A 22,296-nucleotide genomic window follows, 5' to 3' on the forward strand; every position below is an offset into this window, starting at 1 on the left:
TGAGCCTCTTTAATGTCCAAGTCTTTGGACCAGGTTTGATGCTGGTCTCGAAAACTGAAAAATTTCCAAATTCTTTCTATATATTAATTTTTAGAGCGAGTGCATAATTAATTATAATAATATTATTTTATTTTTAACTTAAAATTATTTAATCACATAATAGTATATTATTTATATATCTATTTATATATTTTATATATAATTTTATTATATTTTTTAATTATATTACTGTATAACAAAAAATTATAAAAGATATTATTTTACCCTTATAAATGTTCTTAAATTCAAATAAAATTAGAAACAATGAAATGATTCATTTCAAACCCATATTAAAAAAGCCTAAAACTTGTCCTTTGTATTGGTTTATTAATTTTATTTTTTTTGTTTAGTTTTCAGCCTTTATCATGGTTTGATGTCATTTAGTGTTACACCTGAATGAGAAAACTTGTCAATAGAATATGATATATGTTGTTTGGTGAATCTGAATTTTTGGGGGCATTCAATTAACTTCTATAGGAAGTGATTCCTTGCTTGGTTTCTTTCCTTGTTTTTTTTCTTATTTTTGTGTCATTATGGGGCATGATGTTTGTTGTCACCTCCTCCAATTCATGAATGGTGAATTAGATAAAATACTCTCAATTTCATGTGGGCAAGTTTTAAATTTCTTGTTTTATTTATTATTCGATATATTTTGAAAACATATTTACATTAACAGTTTATCAAAGTTTGTTATATAATCAATTGGTTAATTGATTCATGGCAAAAACTTTATTTTGTGACCAAATTTTCCAACACGACTTAAACACATGGGCATATAAATCCTATCAACCTTAGCACCCACCACTATTGTTTCCACATTTTTGAGTGATGTCGTTGCCGAAGATGGCAACCGGAAAGGGAAGAAAAAAACTCTGGGATTGTGAAAAAGTCATTTTTCAAATGCCAAGACTTATTCCCACCCAAAGTATAGTGAAATCCCAAATTGTCACCTTTTAACTTTCAAAAATCTAAATATTCATCCATGAGCTAAAATCTATTAAAATTTTCAGTTAAGGTTTAGGATAAAATCGTCATTTAATAATAATATTTAAAAAACTAATAATTTCTTTCTAAAATTAAGTTTTGAAAAGTGGCACTCCCCCCTACCTAGGGTTTCAAATTTTGTCAACAAATTTTCGGCTAACAATGGTTGATCTCTCTCTTTCCTTGTGATGTCTTTCCCTCCACGCTTTCCCTTCGACCAACAACATCTAGAGGAGGATGACTTCTTGACTAGATCATTATCGTCATCATCCAGAAGAAGTCTACTTAATTTAGATGATAAAAATCTTGATGAAGAGTTGAAACTCTTTATTTATATCTTCATTGTCTAGACCAAGTCAATTTCGTCTGGACAATGACAATGACAATCTAGTCAAGTGAGAATATGTCTTTTAGCCTTTTTCAAAACTGAAAAAGTTGATATTAAGATGAAATTATTAATTTTCAAAATATAAGAAGAAAAATGAGATAAAATTATATTTTTTTAATATTATTGGTAAAATAACGGTTTTACTCTTACTCATAACAAAAAATTTTAACATAAATTAGATGACGAATGAGTATTTGAGTTTTTGAAACTTAATAGGTGAGAGTTTAAGAATTAACCAAACCTTGGGTGGGCAAAAGTCATTTGGCCAATCCTTTATTTTGTGACTAAATTTTCCATGGGATTTAAGTCCTCTGTCAACGCAAATTCATTAATCTATGGTAATGATAAGACATTTTTTACCAAAGAAATTCTACATAATTAACAAGGATGAACTTGTACTTTGACTTTGTTTACGAGACATTATGGATTTATTAGTGTTATCTTATTCTTCAATAATTCCTTGTCAACCTCAGCACCCCACCACTCCACTTAGCACATTTTTGTGTTGAATTGGCCATCCACTATGTCTATCTTTACATAATGGATTTTGTCAATTAGAATATTATTAGGGTATCATATTCATATCTCATTCTAAACTTTATTTACTTTTGAGTCGTATTATATGTATAATTTTTGTGTATAATTTTATATATAAATAATAACGTATCATCATGTAATTAGATAATTAAAAATTAAAAATAAAACTAAACTAAATTATATAGTGATACATGTTGTTCGTACACAAAAATTATACACTTAGTTTTATTGTTTATTTTTTCAATATGATCCCAATCCATCTATTATAGATGAGTAATATTATGTGTATAACTTTTATATATAACTTTATACACAATAATGACGTGTTATCATGTGATTGGATAGTTAAAAATTAATGATAAAATAATACTCAATCACATGATGATATATCATTATTTGTGTATAAAATTATATACCTAATATTATTGATATAGGATTCTCTTATTCAATAATATTGAGATAGGATTAAATTATATATTCAATTAAAAGAAAATTTTTGTTTTATTTTCTCTTTTCTTTGTTATGTTAACATCAAATTAAATTGATTTTTCTTTGGGGGGTTTTGATCTTAACCCCTCGACGGATTTACCAAATTACAAAAATTCCCTTAAAATTTATAAACCAACAAAAATCCTCTACTATTGATTGGTTGTTAGAGTTTGTAACGTGATAGGTGAATAAATATTTATTTAATTGTCCCTCTTTTGTTTATGGCCAAACGACTATTTCCCACCCACGGTTTGATGTTTTATCAAGTTTCCACCATTTAACTATAGAAACGTCAAACACCCACCCATGGCTAATTAGATTTAACAAAACTCTAACGGTGGTAAGGGTAAAATCGTCATTTTCGCTATGATATTAAAAATAAACTAAAATAGAATCTAATTTTGCCCCCCTAAACTTTAAAAACTAAAATTTTCCCTCAGCCTAAGTTTTAAAAAATAGCAGTTTCACTCTAGGGTTTGGTTTTGAAATCTCCGACGACCGTTCCGACTCCATTGTCGATGGTCTCTCCCTTCCGAAGCAGCCTCTCCTTCCGGTGAATGTTTTCCTCCCATTTGGAGGCTCGATCGGCTTTGTCTTCGCTTTGGGAGACAAAGAACCTCGTCGGGGAAAACGAAGAAGATGAAGACGTCTTCGTCTTCCCCAACGAGGTTCTTCGTCTCCCAAGGCGAAGACGAAGTTGATCGAGCCTCCAAATGGGAGGAAAACATTCACCGGAAGGAGAGGCTGCTTCGAGAGGGAGAGGTCGTCGGCAATGGAGCCGAAACGGTCGTCGGAGATTTCAAAACCAAACCCTAGGGTGAAACTGTCATTTTTTAAAACTTAGGTTGAGGGAAAATTTTAGTTTTTAAAGTTCAGGGGGGCAAAAAGAGATAAAATTTTCAGGCGTTAGGGTTTTGTTAAATCTAACCGGCCATGGGTGGGTGTTTGATGTTTTCATAGTTAAAGGGGAGACATTTGAGAAAACATCAAACCTTGGGTGGGAAATAGTCGTTTGGCCTTTGTTTATTGTAGTACCCAACCGAAGGATATTTTTGTTATTTCCTATCCATAATGTTTAGTTCGGGGTGTTATTGATTATTTTTTTTGTTTGTCATGTAATGAAAAATGTATAGGTGTAATTTGTTTGTCATCTCTATATTAGATATTAAAAAATTAGTATATTTACTAATTAAATTTTTACAATAAAAAGACTTTTATTTTTAATTAAAATAATAATTTAAAAAATATATTGATAATTTAATTAATTAATTTTATACTTTGACAACATGAAGAAAATTATAATAAATTACTATCATGAATGATATTTAACAAAAACACAAAACAAATAATTTAACATAAAGTATGTTTATTTATTTAAACACAATATTAATTAATACTTAATAATTTTTAAAAACATTTAAACAAAATAATATTTATTCTTTTTATTAGGGTTAATCAAATACACTAATTAAATCAATACTTATATTTATCAATTTTATTAAATATAATAATAATAATTTATAAGTAATATATAATTTTTTAAATAAAAAATTACTTAAATCAAATATGACATAAAGGGATTATTCTTATTAACCCTTTTTTTTTTGGGATTGGCTTTTTTTTTTTAAATTTGTTGAATATAGAAGATACCTTTAATATTTAATATTAGAAATAGGTTGACCCACATAATAAAAAATGGAAAAAAAAATAATTCTTCACTAAAAATTCACATGTCAAAAATTATTATTGAAGATATAAGGCTATGGGGCCATGGCTGCCTTCATGTGCATGCTTCAATCACTCCTCAATACATGCTTCCTTCACACATGCCTTCAAAATTTTAGAAAGACCAACCCCTTTCCTTTCTCCTTGATTAATTTTCCAGCTTATAGAGAAAGCACTTCCGCAAGAAAAAGCACTTTCTGAATTCCGAGGGCCCTAATGTTTACCTTCCAAACGCACCCACATTTGTACACGCAAGTCAACCACCACAAAATTATTTCCCACCGACACATAAAAATTTGAATGGCAAAAAAATTAAGTTTTTGTTTTATATAGTTATTAGATTATGGTAATTAATTGAAAATATAATAGAGTTTTTGTATTTTAAAAAATTTATAAAAATTAGAAAACATAAAAAAAAAACAACAAAAATACTATTTAATATAAAAACGTATTAAATATATATTTAATATATTTTAAATTCAGAATAATTTATTTAAAACAAAAATTAAATAAAAATATAAATAATTCTAATTTTTACTAAGATTATAATTAATTAGTAGTAGTTTAGCAGTAAGTCTTAATTAATATATATATAACGGAACAACTGGGAATGACATGACAGCCACTATAAGCATTTGACTCAAAAAAAATGGGCGACACACAGAATTTTCCCATCTTTGAATTTATGATTAATAGCCAGCTGGGGAATTATATTATTATAGTAAATGCATTTTTCCAAATTAATTTTCAACAATTAATGTATAAAAATTCCAGCTAATTAATTGAACATATTTTTAGTTTTACATTTAAAATTAAATTTTAAATGTATAAATCAACATAAATCAGTCAGAATATGCTCTTGTCTTCATCTATTCCTCCAAGTTGCATATTTGCTTTTTCAAATGAAAAAGTCCATGTTTATATACAATGAGTGACAGATTTTTTTTTATACATAATTTAAATATATAAATAATATATTATTATATTATTAAATATTATTTTATTTTTAATTTAAAATTATTTAATTATGTAGAGATATATATTATTTATATATCTAAACTATATATAAAAATAATAAAATTATATATATTTATTTTAAATATATAAATAAATACATTTATATATATATCATTATATGATTAAATAATTTTGAATTAATAATAAAATAACACTCAGCCACGTAATAATATACATAAATATTACTCAAAATAAATACACATAATATTACTCATATAAAAAATTAATAAAACTATATATATCTATTTTGAGTACATAAATAAATACACATTTGATATATATCATTAAGGCTGCACTCAAACCAAACCCGTTCGAGCTTGAACTCGAGTTTAGTTCGAACGAGCCCAAAACTAGCCAGCCCTATACGAGCTCAGTCGAGTTCGAGCTACTGGTCAAAGTTTCCAATTAAAAATTTTGATACAAAATGATGTCGTTTTGATCAATATACATGAAAATAATGTCATTTTAATAACAAAAAATGAATCAAACTGAGTTTAAACTTAACTTTCATGAGCTCAAGCTCGGCTATATGTAAATTGAACCGAGCTCAAACTTAACTCGATTCGAATCTAACCTTATATATCATCAAATAATTAGATGATTTTAAATTAAAGATAAAATAATATTTAATCATATTATTACACATTATATATGTATATATTTATATGCTCAAAAATAAATATATATAATATTACTTATAAAAAATATATACCCATAATTTTATTATACACATAATATTTGAGAAAATCTATGAAAATTGATATAAATAATAATTTTTTAAAAATAAATAATAATATATTATAATATAATTAAATATTATTTTATATTAAATTTAAATACGATTAATTAAAATAATTTATCTTTGTATATAGACAAATTCTAAATTACATCATATAATTTAAACACAATGATATTCAAAATTGCTTCTTTTCTAGTTTCAATGGCAGCATTTTTTGATTAATTATATATTGATAATAACAAAATAATCATTCACCATTAATTTAATTTATTTATAATTACGTCATAATCTCATTGAAAAGCAAATTAATAATGCAATTAAAAGAATAATCACTTGATAATTCAACAATAAAGTAAAATTATTAAAAATTCTTTATCTGTTTTAACAACCACCAACCTTAATTTCTTCCTTTTACAAAAAAATAAAATAAAATAAAATCACCCCGCAAAAAATATATATATATATATATATATATTGATAAAGAATTATCAAATTAATCCCAAATATATAAAATTAAAAAAATTATTGAACATCACACCTTGAGAATTTTTAAATTTTTGGAATTTTGACTCTTTTTCTCAGAACGTCCATTTCCAGATCTTGATTCTCCAGTCAACCTTACAATTGACATTCGACGTCGACGCCGCGGTCGCCGTCTTCCCCGTCGGGACCGTCGCTTTGATGCCGTTGCACGAAACCCTAATCCGAACTTTGGGTGACTTGATGGCTCCCATCTTCACCTTCACCTTCGTATCCAACTGTATCTTCAATGGCAAACCACTCTTACTCTTTAAATCACTGCTTAACTTACTGGCGGAGAAGTCGTCGAGTGCTTGACCGTTCCCCTTTATGCTCGTTTTCAGCAGCGTCGTGTTCTTGGTGCCATGAACGAAGGCAGGAAACGAACCGTTGCCAATGGGGATGTCGTTGCCGTCGTCCGTGAGGAGTGAGACACTGGTGGGATTATAGTAATAAACGAGTTCCTTGTTCGGGTTCCTCGCCGTTATGTTGAGGTTTATGTTGGCGACAAGAGTCGACGACGAAGTAAGGTTTAGGGTTGTGATTTTAAGGGAGGAGACTGTGAAAGAAGGGCGGTGAGGGCGGTAAAGAAAGTAAACGATAGCGCCAGCGATGGCGACGAGGAAGATGAGGAGGATGATGGTAAGAGTTGACCAGAGACAACAGGAACAGCAACAGGAACGGCGATAACTGTGGCGGCGCGGAGTGGGGCGGTAGGCTGGACGGGTGGCGCCGTATAGTTGAGACTTTGTAGCGGGAAAAGCGGGGTTTGCGCCGTTTGCGTTTTGTTTTCCAGATGGATAAACTCTGTCAGCCATTTTTGGTTCAGAGATAGAAAGACAAAAGAGAAGGAGTTCAAGTGAAAACTTAGTAGAGATTTGAAGAGAGAGAGAGAGAGTTTGTGCTTCTTCTTGTGGTCGTCAGAACCACGAAATGGAAGGAAAGAAGAGGGCGACAACAACATTATAACTAAAAGACGCGTTTTAAAGCGTGTGGTAATCAATTTTGCTAGTATAATTTCTTTATTATTATTAATATTAGGCTGAGTTACTATTTGCACCCAACGTTTGATGAAATGACAGTCACGTCTATTATGTTTCAAAAAGTCAAAATTTTCTCCCATTCACTTCCCTTAGTGAATATATTTGATTTTCCTAAAAATAAATGTTTTGTCTTATATTAAAATTAATGTTTAATATTATTGCTAGTTTAAATAATTTATTACTTACACTTTCAAAAATTATCAAAACTATAATTAATTTTAAAATTCTATGTCTTGATCAATTTGGTAAGGGTATATAGCTATCACTTTTAAAACTACCAAGTGACATATTAAATTTTTAAAATTTATAAAAATTCTCTCAAACTTTTTTTTTCAAATTTTCAAAACCCCTTAAAAGTTTTATTAACGCTCCTAAAATTATCAGAAAATACAGTATATTCCCAAACTTTTGAAAATAGGACATATAAAAAAGGGAAAATAAAAATAAAATATAAAGAACAAGATAAAATAAAAAAAATTATACAAAATGTTTTCTTACCTTTTTACTTAATGAAATTAGTTGGCGAATAAAAATCTGTATTTTGAAATTTAAAGGGTGAGAATTTGTTATTTTAGCAAATCTTATGTGGGAAATAGTGTTATGGCCTTAGTATCCAAGTTTTTGCAAGAAATTGCCTTATTTTTTTTTTTATAAAATTTATTTTTTGTTACATTTTTTATAAATAAAACTGCAAAACAGATAGAAATTGCATAAAAGATTTAGAGCATGCTTGGTTGAAAGGAGTTTACCTGCATTGTACTTCTTTTTGGGCTATTTTACCATTTCAAAATTATTTCAATACTAACTGATTTTATGTTTTTGGTAATTTCAGATTATAGTTTTAAATTTTTTTCTATATTAAAATATTTTAATTAATAATTTCCCTTAAATAACTTTTATCAAACAAACTTATTACTTCTAAATATAAGACGACTATCGAAAGTTTAATAAAAACTCATTTGTGGACATGTTTCGTTGTTTTGTTAGGTTGAAAAATGAAAATTGACATGATCCAAATATATTGAAATTTTTATCATAGTGATATTGTTAAGTCTAATGCATTTATACACATAGTTAATTGTATTCTATAATACATTATATAAATCTTATGATATGATACGATACAGTAAATATATCATATAATACGATATATATCTTACGATATGATACATATTATTGATACAAAACGATATATATTTTTACAAAAAATGATGATATAATACGGGTATAAATGAACATTTTTTAAATTGTGAAAGTGTTTGTGATAGTTTCAAAATAATGATGTGTCAATTATTTTTTTATTATTTTATCACTATTTTAATATTTTATTTTTTAAAATATGTATCATACGATACGATATGATATACTATAGAAAATTAAGTTTTTGATACACGATACGATATATGATTTTACTATTATGTTTATAAAAGAGTAGTATCATGTGTATAAATAATAATATATTACTGTATGATTTGATAGTTTTAAATTAGAGATAAAATAATATTTAATCACATAATTACTCATCATTACTTATACATAAAATTGCCTAAATAATTTTATTATTTATAAAATATTAGATATTTAGTCTATCTAAAAATGATTTTTAAAATATTTCTAAAATTTAAATTTTATATAAAATGAAACTCTCTTATTTAGAAAGGATAATTCTCGATCTCATATGCGTAAATTTATATACAAATAATTATATATTATTTTATAATTAAATATTATTTTATTTATAATTTTAAATTATTTAATTATATAATAATATATTATTATTTATATACAAATTTACCTATATAATCAGTATTTAATGTTTCACAATATATATAAAAAAAAAAAAACATAATCGTGAAAGGTAAGGTGAGTGAAACGAGCGTAAGTGAGAGTGAAACTACCATCTGACAACTAGCTAGATGTATCCATGGCACCGACTTTGAGCAGCCTCGCCATCAAACACGTGTTTACAATTTCAATTATTAAGAGACGGCCCACACGTTCCAGCTTTGATCACCTGATCACACACTGGTGCCTCAATCTAACGGTCAACAATTGTCTGACAGATAGTACGCGTATCACCATAAGAAATAAGCCTTTTCAGAGGAAGAAACAAACAGCCCAACTCCTATCTGGTTCAATCATTGACAGCAAGGAAATAAAAGAAACAGCAAATTGATTCTTCACCCAATTCATTTCTTAAGAATTAAGAATGATTTCCATTTTCCACCCCAGGTTTCGCCATAAAACATTTTCTACCCACCAAATTCATAGATTATTTTTTTCTCAAAATTTAATTCCATCAATATAAAATAATCTTAATATAATATCAAAAACATAAATTATTATATTATCTCTGCTTATTTCATTTTTTAAAATTATTATATCATCATAAATTAACTAAAATTTAAATAATAATTTATATTTTTTTCACTTGAGGTTTGACCTAAAAACACTTTTTCACTTATTGATAACATAAATCATACTTGCTCACCTTGCTTTGTTTGCCTATGCGATGTGGCATAAAGCCAATGGTCACTCCCTTTATTCTTGTTATCCATGTTCTCCTTCAGCCCAATCATTGCTAACTTGTTAGCCTAAAGGATGGGCCTCACTGCCTCCAAGAGCTTCATCATTAAATGTTCACCTTGTTTTGTTCTCTTATTGTTAACATCTCCCCTTGAGCTTCACCATTACCTTCCTGAGATCCTCCCCTGTTCATTTAACATCATTGAGGTGGCTCCCTTTTAATGACTTTATGGAAACATTTAACTTCAAAGGGTTGCTTGTGTACAACTGTGGCCTAACTAATCCCCTTCATTAACCAAAAATTCGATTCAAGGATTTTCAACCTTTAAGATGATCTGACAATACTAATGATCATATCTTTTTCTTAGAGATCCACCTCGATTACCTCTTTCGCACCATCCTTTCAATAGTTGAATTCACAAAAGCTAGTGGGGACTATAGTTTTCAATATCATTGTGCGGATTGAATTATAGGTGTTCAAACATATAAAATGGTCAAATTTTTATTTTTTAAAACGTTAAATTGAGATATGTGATAGTGTTTTTTTTTTCCAAAATTTTTCATAGTGATGTTACTATTTTGCTTTTATAACGTAAGTTTTTTTTTTTTTTCATGAAATTTGATTTTGGTGGAAAAGTATGATTTATATCATTAGGGGATAGAAAAGTGTTTTTGGGCTAAACCTTAGTAGGAAAATGCCAACACTCAAATTTAATGGAATCATTTTTTAATCATCAACGCCCCTTTTTTTCCTCTCACTTTCACCATATTCTTCTTGATAGATTTTTGTGATTCCATTAAGTTTGTGGTAGATTTGGGTTTGGATGAGTGGCAAATTGTGGCAGTTAGGGTTTTCAAATTTGAATGACAAAGATTAAGTTATAAGTTTTTAGACCTGTAAAAGGGTCAATCTGTCATGTTTGCGATTCTAATGAGTTTGAGTTTGGGTGGGTGGTGATTTTGGTGGGTTTCAATTTCGATGGGTGATGGTTCTTGTGGGGGTTTGAGTTTGAATAGGTGACGGTTGTGACAATTAGGGTTTTTAAACTCAAATTTTAAAGATTTAATTATAGGTTTTTTAAACTTGTACAATGGTCAAATGGTCATGTTTGGGGTTTAGTAGATTTGGAATGGATGACTATTCTAGCGATTAGGGTTTCTAAACTTAAATTATAAAGATTGAATTATAAGTTTTTTAAATATATAAAATGATCAAATTATCATATTTAAAATTTTAAAATGATATTTGTAAAAAGGTAATTTTTTATTTTATTTCAAAATTTTAAAAAATGAAACTAATATTTTAACTTTTATAACGTTGACTTTTAATGAAGTTAAGTTTTGTATTAAAAAAAATGTAATTTATGCATTTTCAATGGATGGAAAGGTGTTTTAAGTCCAAACCTTGGGTGGGAAAATATAAATCACTTATTTTCTTAATTAGGGTTAAACTATATTACAATATCATTAGTTTACTTAACCTCTACAATCTATATAAAAAGTTCACCTATATTATTGAGATAATTAGACATTGTAGGGGCGACACCCCCTTTTAGGCACGGTCAATAGGGGTATGATTTGTAAAATTATGAGTCGTGCTATACTTATAGATTATATGAGTTATATTAGGGGTTATAGAGTAAGACCTGCAGATCGGTCTGAACTACTAGACCCACTAATTGATAGGCTTAGACTGACTTGGCCTAACCTTTGGACATGATAGGCCACATTGGAGTTGGCTGGACAAGCCCACAAGAGCGTCTAGAGATAATATTATCAAAAAAGTTAAACCATGGCAAGTATTTTCTACCATTCAATTGTGACCCAAGGAGGGATTATTGAAAAATTTAAATTAGTTTTATGAATATGGGATTAAAATGGAAGTTTCATCAAAACCAATAATCTTTTTAGTAAGTATTGATTTTTTACAACACACAAATCCAAATGTTTGGGTCTGATTTATATCATCAAAGGATAGAAAAGTGTTTTTGGGTTGAACCTTAGTGGGAAATGTAAATCACTCAAATCTAAATGGAATCCTTTTTGTATCATCAACACTGTTTTTTTATTCTTTCACTTTCACCATATTCTTCTTGATAGATTTTGGCAATTTCATTAAGTTTGTGGTAGATTTGGGTTTGGATGAGTGGGAATTGTGGTAGTTAGGGTTTTCAAATTTAAATGAGAAGGATTGAGTTACAAGTTTCTAAACCTGTAAAAGGGTCAATCTATCATGTTTGCGACCCCTAATGGATTTGAGTTTGGTTGGGTGATGATTTTGTGGGTTTCAGCTTGGATGGCTGATGGTTCTTGTGGGGGTTTGAGTTTGGATGGGTGATAGTTGTAACGATTAGGGTTTCTAAACTAAAATTGTAAGGATTTAATTATAGGTTTTTTAAATTTGTACAATGGTCAAACGGTCATGTTTGGAGGTTTAGTGGATTTGGAATAAATGACAATTTTAGCAATTAGAGTTTCCAAACTTAAATTATAAGTGTTTTAAATATATAAAATGGTCAAACTATCATATTTAAAATTTTAAAATATGATTTGTAAAAAGGTAAATTTTTATTTTATTTCATAATTTTTAAAAGGTGAAACTAATATTTTATCTTTTGTAGCATTAACTTTTAATGAAGTTAAGTTTTGTGTGAAAAAATGTAATTTATGCATTTTCAAATGGATGGAACCTTGGGTGGGAAAATATAAATCACTTATTTTCTTAATTAGGGTTAAACTACATTATAATATCATTAATTTACTTAATTTCTACTATCTATATAAAAAAGTTCAACTATATTATTGCGATAATTAGACATGGTAGGGTCAGCACCCTCTTTTAGGCACAATAAATATGAGCATGATTTATAAAATTGTGAGTTGTGTTAGACTCATGGATTATATGAGTCATGTCAGGGATCATAAAATTAAACCTATAGATTGGTTTGACCTACTAGATCCATTAATTAATAAGCTTAGATTGATTTGACCCAGCTTTTGGACATGATGGATCACACTGAAGTTGGCTCAACAAGCCCACGATAATGTCTAGAGAAAATGTTATCAAAAAAATTAACCATGGTAAATATTTTCTACCACTCAATTGGGATCTAAGGAGGGATTATTGAAAATTTTAAATTAGTTTTATAAATATGAGATTAAAATGGAAGTTTCATCAAAACCTGTAATCTTGTTAGTAAGGACTGATTTTCGGCAACACCCAAACTTTCGATAATATTGAAGAATGAATAAAATCATAGAAAATTTATTAATTAAATATTTCAGTATGAGTATGATTTATTATTGCTAGATGGGTTTAGTTTTAATGAAATGATCAAAATCTCTCAACTCCCAATATAGATTTTTTACGAATCTCATGAAAAACAAGTTTCAACTAATCTTGACTTGTATTATACTTGAAAAACATAAGTAGTTCAATAATTTCAAAGGGCGTTGGTGGGTTGGAAAATCAAAAACCAATTTAATAAGACCAAAGGACTGTTTCCCACCCAAGTTTTAATCTACTCTAAAAAATACATCTATGATATTTTAAAAAACTAAATATTTATCCATGAACTAACTTTTATTAAAGATAAAGATAAAATAGTCATTTTATCACAATCTTAAAACTTTACCAAATTTATATCATTCTCCCCTTATTGATAAAACTAACAATTTCTCACAAGATTATGTTTTCAAAAATTTACTTTTTCCCCCTAAGGTTTCAAAATCTTACTTCCATTTTTGCCGATCGGCTCTAGTTGAGCTATCTTCTTCCTCCGTTGTTGATGATGGATGTTTGCTCCTTACTCATGCAATCTAACAACCTTCGACAATCACAGTCAGGATGATGAATCCTTCGTCGTCTATAAGACCCCTACGACGATGAAGACGTCTTTGTCATCATATGGACGAAGACAAAGATGAAGTGTCGTTTGGGTCTAATTCATTTTCTGAAGATGAAGCTTGTCGTTCTGGCTATCGAAGGTCACCGAATTGCATCAGTCCATTGTTGTCGTCGAGAAAGAAGATGGTTTGATCAAAGCCGGTTGTCAGAAAATAGAAGCAAGATTTTGAAACCTGAGGGGGGAAAAGTGAATTTTTTAAAATTTTATCTTAGGGGAAATTTGTTAGTTTTCTAAACTAAATGGGAAAATGATATAAATTTTGTAGGGTTTTAGAGTTTAGTGGTAAAACGACAATTTTACCCTAATCTCTAATAGAAAATTCTAACATAAGTTAGCCTATGAATGAGTATTTAAGTTTTTGAAATGTTACAAGTATGTTTTTAAAATTAGACTAAAATTTTGGTGAAAAAAATCCTTTGGCCATCTAATAAATACTTACTTCAATAAAATTATGCGTATACATATTTGGTACACAATTTGAATATATAGATTATGTGTTATCATGTGATTAGAGAATTTTAAATTAAAGTGAGATTTAATCACATGATAACACATAATCTATATACTTAAATTATGTATTAAAAATGTGCATGTATAGTATTACTCTTGTTTTTTTTTTTAATTTTTTGATTGAAGTGAAAAATCAACCTTATTGAAAATAGTAAGCCGAAGGCCCCCATTTTAGGAAACAAGATTGGGTTTTATATTTTATGCCCATTCCTTATGTTTGGGACAGGCCCAAACATGGCAACATGAGGCGGGCCTCACATGAAGATATAAAACCTAAATGAAGCAAAATTTGAGCATATAATAATGAGAAAATTATAAGTTAGACAAAAGTTGTAGGGAAACACTAAGTTTCATTTTCTAGCTATAAATTATTATAAATTTAATGCAACCCAACATAATATAAATTGAGAAAAATTAATAATAAGCACGTGGGTGGTTTGGTTAGAGGTTATTATTGTACAATAAAACTAGGTGTATAATTAATGACATGTCATAATGTGATTAGATATTAGTTTATCTTTAATTTTAAACCATTCAATCACAAAGTCATTAATTATGCATAAATTTATGCATATAATATTACTCTATTATTATATTATTCAATTTATTGCGACCTTTCTTTAGGGACTAATTATTAGGATAAATAAGGTAGTTAAAATTAGTTGGCTCTGCCCTTTTCTATGTTTAATTTCCTCACATTAATTTTACATATAATATCAATCGTTTGCTATCTCTAAGACGGTGTTTGGTTGGGGGTAGAGAGAGATTATTCTGATAAACTATTTTTTATTATTTATATTATTTTATTTGTCTTATAAGTAATAAAAAATTACGATAATATTCTATTATCAACGAGGATGTGATAAGTAATATAGGGAGTAATCTCACATCCATCTACACATTAGGTTTTAAAATATTATTAAGTTAATATTGATTTTATTATAATTATATTTTTATTTATTAATTTTTTAAGATAAAAATGACCGTAATTTCAATTAATATAATAAATAATATAAAAATATTTTAGAATAATTATACCTAAGGATATTTAAATAAATTAACTATTTATGACTATTTATTTTTATCAAATTTTATCAAATATATTAATTATTTATTTCTAGTAATCCCTTAACATATCTATCTTCAATGTAATCTTTCATTTTTAATAATAAAACTTTATCCAAACAAAAAGTATCTGAAATATCATAATAACTTAAATAAGGTGAATCTTCAAATACTTTAAATAATAATTCTTAATTCAATGGACTTTACCTTGACATTGCAGATGATATTACCTGACTTGGTCTTGAATTAACATTCAAGATGAAATTGATAATAACATTGTAACAATGGTGAAAATAAGAAAAAGAAATAAACAAAGAAGAAGAAGATATGGACCATCTGGGCTCAAACAAGGGAGGGGCCCTACAAATTAAAGGTGGGGGAGAGTAAAGTTTAAACTGATAAATTATAGAAGAAGAGGCAATTTGCTAATCAAACTCACCGACAATTTTAATGTTTGATTGGTGAGTGATTATCAATGGCAGCTGCAGGAAATAATATTATTAGTTTAGCCGATCATTGTTATTTTATTGCAACAACCAAACTCTTTCAATGAATTGTCTCTCATGAGGACAAGATCTGTCGCTTAGCTTTGTCTAAGACTGCCCATGATATGATCTTGTCTCAACATCCTGCATCTACATGTTCTAAATCTTGTAAAATTGCTAGATATGAAAATCATCTGTTCATTCTCTTCTTTCTTTTGTTGGGATTGTGGGAATGCTTAATTTTAATAAATAATAAATTTGGTTGATGGAAAACCATGCATTGAATGTTTAGATATACTCCTTTTTTTTAAGAAAAAAAAAAAACTAAGATGTTCATTCTCTTTCAATGAATGTTTATTTGTATTTCAGACATTTGCAGTTCCTTTACACACAAATGAGAAACATTTCAATTTATTTTTATAAAATTAAGATGTTTTAGTTTCAACAAACCCTTAGTTAAGTTAGCTAATGTTAGATATTTTGTAAAATTATTCCCCTGCATGTGGTGTAGTGCCAATGTGAGTGCCTAAAAGAAAGATGGAAGAAAAGGCCAGTTAGGTGGGGGTCCAAGATGACAATAATCTCCTAAATATGATGGCAATGGAGGTGGACTTTTGTTAGAACAGTGGTCAAGCAAGGTAAAATATTGCATTTGGATAGAAAAAAACCATAAACATTTCCCCAACATTTCAAACTTTGAACACAATGATTTTATTTTGCAACCACCCTTTTGACTATCCATGGATCAGCTGACACCACATTTCAATCCTTCATTAAACAATCTAAAGTTTTATCAACTTTCAACAAAGATTCCAAAACAATAATTCTTTTAGCATGTATAAACTTCCTTCTTTCAACCCCACCAAGCCACCTACCATCGCTGCTCAAAAGAGTCCAATGTCCTTCTTACTTGCTTATCAAAGTGTGCTGTTTTGCTTTTTCTTTGATCGGTTTTAGCTTCTGTTGTAACTTTTAGCACCAATGGCAGCAAAAGAAAGTGGGTATTGTGTTAGATTTTGATTAAAGGTCGTGTTTTTGAGTGCTTAATGTGGAGAAAGAAGATAAATTTGGTTTCTTTATTACCCACATAACATGGGCTTTACATGTTCACTGAGCTGCGTGAGTTCTTGTTACTTTTGTGATACTATTTGTGGGGTTCTTCCTTTTGTGAACTGTTTAGTGTTGTTTGTTACTTCGAGTCATGCCCATTTTTTTGCTTCAGGTTGTTTCTTTTTTCTCTACTCTTCACTTTCTGCTATTTGCTTTGATGTTTGAGAAATGAGAGATCTTGAAATGGGGTTGAAGTTGGCTCTCCTGTTGATAGAAATTTCTGTAATTATCACTGCTTTCTCAGTTAATGGATCTGCAGGTAATGAGATCTGGTTGTTAGTGTTTTAGTTGGTTTCTACATTGAATTGCATTTGCTCCCGGCACTTTTGCATGTTGGATCACAAGTAAATTTTCTTGAAATTTGAAGATCTAGTAATCAAGAAAGTGGGAAAAACTTTAGTTGTATGAATTATAAGTTGAGGCTATTTTGTTCTTACTTTAGAGTGATGCATTTTGAGTGAGTTAGCTCAGAAATTGACTCAGTTAGGACTCTGCACTTAATTTCAAAGAGTAAACTGAAGTTGGCTTCTCAAAATGTTCCAAGTTTGATCTGTCGAGTTTAATTCTGCATAAATTTCCAAGTTGCAAAGTTTATTTCTCTGTATTTCCATAGAGTCCTTAATGCGCTCTCATGGGTCAGTAGTTTTGATCATGATGAGTGTTTGGCCCTAAAACTGACAAGAATGCCATGCCTAATTGTTTGTCATTTACTAAATGATCAATTTATTAAGTTTTTTGGAAACTGACTGTAAACAATTAATTTTCAAGCTCAATGAGCTGATTAAGTGACATAGTATTTCTACTTTGCTTTTATTTTTCTTTTTTTTTTTTTTTATGGGTTGACTTGATAAAGATTTATGTTTCAGTAGCCTTTAAACTCTTTCCCAGAACATGAATTTTCTGTTTTTCACCATGGACATTGTCACTTAGTGTCTCTAATTCTGCTGCAACTTATGCAGTAACATTTGCATTACCTCCAAGGAGACTGCCACAAAACTCATTTCCTGTTCACTCTGTCAGGCCTGGCCAAGCGCCATTGATGCCACAAGGTGAGCTTTACATTGTCACCACATTTCAGTTGCTGGATTTCTTCTTGTGAAGTTCTAATCAATCCAACAATTTCTTCCTAGAAAGTTCCTATTGCTGGCATACATTGATCCTTTGAAATGACAATTGCATGTAAATACTTGAGTGATCATGGTGTCTTATCAATTCATTGTTGTTAAATGACCAAGGAAATTTTCTTTATTTTTGTACCTTCACCTTGATAATGTATTAACTCATTCTTGTTTGGTTCTGCTGTTCATGATGCCTCAGACCACACTTTCCCTCCAAAGGTTAGTCCTTCCAATTATGGAAGGAAACGACATGGAGAGATGCATGCACCGTCTAAAAAAGCATACCATATTTCATCACCTGTGGACTATTCTCCCTCTATTGGAAACCTCAAATGTAGGATGTTGCATTTGCTAAGTTATATGGTTAACTAATATGCGATGCCCAACTGCAAACAATTAACAATTTATTAATTCCTATTGTAGCTGGCCATTCACATCATTCTATAAGGCCTTCAAGTATTGCTCTTGCGCCTTCGATGCCATCTTTCAGAGATCCTCCAAAGAAATGGTTGCATGGCCCTGCTTCTGGACCATCTTATTTTATTCCTTCTGCCACTAACAGATGGCAAGGTATGTCCATCTCCTATGGAATTGCCTCAATAAATTTTGTTACATAACACTATACTGAAGATTTATTTCACAAAAACTATGTTTAATACTTACCTTGAGGGAAAATATGATATGTGCAGGTCCTTCAATCTCCCCGTTTCATTCTCCCTTTGCATTGGCACCAAGCTGGAGTTCACATGCCCCCGCAGCATCGGAGATAATTCCATCAGGCCACTTTAGTAGTATGTGAAAACTGATTTTCTCTTTGGTTTAATTTTGGAGTTCTCTACTTACTGCATAGTGATTATTGATGATTATAATGTTTGATTGTGCTCTGTTTCTTTTCCAAGTGCCCTTTCTTCAGCCTACAGTTTCTCCTATGAGCTCTTTCTACAAGAAGAAGAAGGCTCCGTCACCATCTATAGTTATGACTCTACCACCTCCTCCTCCTAACGGAGGTACATATATCCTTTGCTTTGCTACTGTTAATTTGAATGGCATGCTGATTAGTTTTGTTAAAATCCTAGTTGGTTTTACTTGCAGATTGTGCCATGGTGACATGCACAGAGCCACTGACCTACACACCGCCTGGGTCAGCATGTGGCTGTGTGCGGCCAATTCAAGTTAAGCTTCGTCTTGGCATTGCGATATACACATTCTTCCCTCTGGTTTCAGAGCTAGCTGAGGAAATTGCAGCAAGTGTTGGACTAAATCATAGCCAAGTTCGGATTATGGGGGCAAATGCAGCTAGTCAGCAGCTGGAGAAAAGCACAGTCCTCATCAATCTAGTCCCACGTGGAGTAAAATTTAAGGATACTACCGCCTTTTCAATCTACAGAAAGTTTTGGAAGAGACAAATGTCCATAAAAGCTTCCCTATTCGGTCCCTATGAAGTATTATATGTCCGATATCCAGGTAATATATATGTTAGTCCTGCTACTCTATATTTTATTACAGTTGCATTGATTATTAAGGCTGCTGGTGTTAGTTTTGTAGGAGTTATTCCTTGGTTCTATGCTAAAATCAGATACCCTGTTTGGAATTTAAAACTTTTATTTTCGACTGAGCAGGTCTTCCACCCTCCCCACCTTTAGCACAATCAGACATTTCTAGTACAAATGATGGACCATATGATAGTGGCGATAACAGTGGACAAGCAATAAAACCATTAGGAGTTGATATCCCCAGGAGGAAAAAAGGTGGGCTTAGCAGAAGCATGATTGTTGTAATTGTCCTGTCATCTTTCACAGCTTTTGTTTTATGCTGTGGAATAGCTTGGCTTTTGCTATTAAAATGTGGAGCATCCAAACAAAATCCTCATGCTTTCATATCCTCTCCTTCAAAACCATCAGGTACCATTTTGATTCAATTTTCCAGTCATTTTGGAAGATTTAATACTTCATTTTTAGTGAACAATAAGGTTCATTCAAATAAATGGTTTATTCATTTGCAAAATATGCCAAACATGTATTTGCAAAATTTTACAATGATCAACCCGCAAATTCCAGTTTATGGTTGTTGTATTATTGTTCTGTGGATCTTTGAGCATCACTTTCATTGTTTATTTTTCAATACATGATGAAATGTATATTGTGCAGGGGCTCTTGAGTCTAGGAAATATCGAAGCATGCTCAGCTCTTCATCAATGTCCTTCAATTCTAGTACAGTGACATACACAGGGTCTGCTAAGACTTTCAGTTTTAATGATATAGAGAGAGCAACTGATTGTTTTGATCATTCAAAAGTACTTGGAGAAGGTGGTTTTGGGGTTGTCTATAGAGGCATTTTAGATGATGGAAGAGAGGTGGCTGTGAAGGTTCTGAAGAGAGATGATCAGCATGGAGGCCGAGAGTTCTTAGCAGAAATTGAGATGCTTGGCCGGCTGCACCACAGAAATTTAGTTAAACTTATTGGTATTTGCATAGAGGACCATACCAGGTGCCTAGTCTACGAACTAGTTCACAATGGAAGTGTTGAATCACATTTACATGGTAGGTACAATTTTAAGATGATTATCCAACTATTTCTATTTAATTAATTGAAGTGCTAAATGTTAATTTTTCGGTTAACATTAATTTTTTGAAAAGAGCTTTGCGTATGTTCTTCCTGTATGCTCTCAGGAGTTGACAAGGTAAATGGTAAACTTGATTGGGATGCTCGAATGAAGATTGCCCTTGGTGCAGCTAGAGGCTTAGCCTACTTGCATGAGGACTCTAGCCCTCGTGTTATACATCGAGACTTCAAGTCCAGCAACATCTTGTTGGAACATGATTTTACACCTAAAGTTTCTGATTTTGGATTAGCTAGGGCAGCATTGGATGAGGGAAACAAACACATCTCAACACATGTTATGGGAACTTTTGGGTATGGAGTCCTTCACCATTATATTTGATAATATTTTCTTCATAACTGATTGAAATATTCTTTAATAATGGAATTTTGATGTATCTGCTGGACTTCTTGATACACAGTTACCTAGCTCCGGAGTATGCAATGACTGGTCATCTTCTAGTAAAAAGTGATGTTTATAGCTATGGTGTAGTCCTCCTTGAGCTGCTAACTGGAAGGAAGCCTGTGGACTTGTCACAGCCACCAGGTCAAGAGAATCTTGTTGTGTGGGCTCGTCCTCTCCTCACAAGTAAGGAGGGTCTAGACATTATCATTGATCCATTCATAAAGTCTGATATCTCTTATGATAGTATTGCCAAAGTAGCAGCAATTGCATCAATGTGTGTGCAGCCTGAAGTATCTCATAGGCCATTCATGGGTGAAGTTGTCCAAGCATTAAAACTAGTGTGTAACGAATTCAATGAAACAAAGGAGATAGGATCAAAAGGTCTTGGTGAGGACTTCTCGATCAATGTAGATAGTAAGATGAATAGACTTTCAGGTAAGCTGTCCGAAGTTTCAGAGGCCTGTCAGATGCCATCTGGCTTTGGAATTGGTCGTGACAACAATGTAGCGATATCAGCATCAGAGTTGCTGAGTATGCCATTGGGACCTGAGCGACAGAACTCCGGGTCTTTTAGGAGGCACTCTATTTCAGGCCCTCTAAGAACATCAGGAAGGCATTTCTGGCAAAGATTAAAAGGTTTATCTAGAGGAAGCATGAGTGAGCATGCATTTTCATCCAAATTTTTGCAAAGATCCCATTAAAATTTTGCTGATATCTCCCGAAGAAAATTAGAATTACTTCTGCAAGTATCTTGAGCAATGCGTCACAATTGGCTTCTGTTCTCTCAAACCAGCAATGAAGTAATTAAAATTTGAAGCATGAGTTGCAGTGGGGAGATCTTTCGAATCTTTTATAAAATTTTCATCTTTTTGAGGTGGTCTGGTTTTTAGCAAAACACTCAACTTTCTTTTGGTCATTTCAAGAGTTGCTTCATCAATAATTTATAATATTCATCTGTAAAATTTATTAACCTCCTATGTAAACAGACACAAGGCCTATTTTTTGCAGCATATAAGCATATTTATTGAGCTTCAGTTCTTATGGTGCTAATTGATTTTACTTTAGCATTGTAATGGAATCTTGAAAATTT

The 22,296-nt window shown here is 30.6% G+C and overlaps 2 protein-coding genes across 4 annotated transcripts; one reads left to right on the forward strand and one right to left on the reverse strand.

The window, feature by feature from the left end:
- Window positions 1–6,457: 6,457 nt before the first annotated feature.
- LOC123218411 (NDR1/HIN1-like protein 6) lies at window positions 6,458–7,376 on the reverse strand. Its single transcript, XM_044639867.1, has one exon. It carries the CDS (start codon window positions 7,253–7,255, stop codon window positions 6,497–6,499), a length of 759 nt encoding a protein of 252 aa, XP_044495802.1. The 5' UTR covers window positions 7,256–7,376; the 3' UTR covers window positions 6,458–6,496.
- A 9,068-nt stretch (window positions 7,377–16,444) lies between these two features.
- On the forward strand, window positions 16,445–22,240 carry LOC123219167 (receptor-like serine/threonine-protein kinase ALE2). Of its 3 annotated transcripts, XM_044640942.1 has the most exons (12): window positions 16,445–17,093; window positions 17,197–17,343; window positions 18,044–18,133; window positions 18,402–18,536; window positions 18,626–18,772; window positions 18,892–18,993; window positions 19,102–19,209; window positions 19,295–19,666; window positions 19,822–20,103; window positions 20,350–20,742; window positions 20,872–21,115; window positions 21,223–22,240. In XM_044640942.1, exons 2-12 carry the CDS (start codon window positions 17,253–17,255, stop codon window positions 21,905–21,907), a joined length of 2,649 nt encoding a protein of 882 aa, XP_044496877.1. In that variant the 5' UTR covers window positions 16,445–17,093; window positions 17,197–17,252; the 3' UTR covers window positions 21,908–22,240. The 3 variants fall into 3 exon arrangements, with proteins under 3 accessions (XP_044496877.1, XP_044496879.1, XP_044496878.1); XM_044640944.1 differs by lacking the exon at window positions 18,402–18,536; XM_044640943.1 differs by lacking the exon at window positions 17,197–17,343 and having other exon boundaries at window positions 16,447–17,093.
- Window positions 22,241–22,296: the final 56 nt, after the last annotated feature.

This window comes from Mangifera indica, chromosome 6 (genome assembly GCF_011075055.1).
Source record: "Mangifera indica cultivar Alphonso chromosome 6, CATAS_Mindica_2.1, whole genome shotgun sequence".
Taxonomy (NCBI): Eukaryota; Viridiplantae; Streptophyta; class Magnoliopsida; order Sapindales; family Anacardiaceae; genus Mangifera; species Mangifera indica.

Coding starts and splice junctions, on each gene's coding strand:
- LOC123218411 (XM_044639867.1), bottom strand. CDS start 7,255: ATGGCTGACAGAGTTTATCCATCTGGAAAACAAAACGCAAACGGCGCA.
- LOC123219167 (XM_044640942.1), top strand. CDS start 17,253: ATGAGAGATCTTGAAATGGGGTTGAAGTTGGCTCTCCTGTTGATAGAA. Junction 18,134..18,401: donor AGCGCCATTGATGCCACAAG/GTGAGCTTTACA, acceptor ATGATGCCTCAG/ACCACACTTTCCCTCCAAAG. Junction 21,116..21,222: donor CATGTTATGGGAACTTTTGG/GTATGGAGTCCT, acceptor CTTGATACACAG/TTACCTAGCTCCGGAGTATG.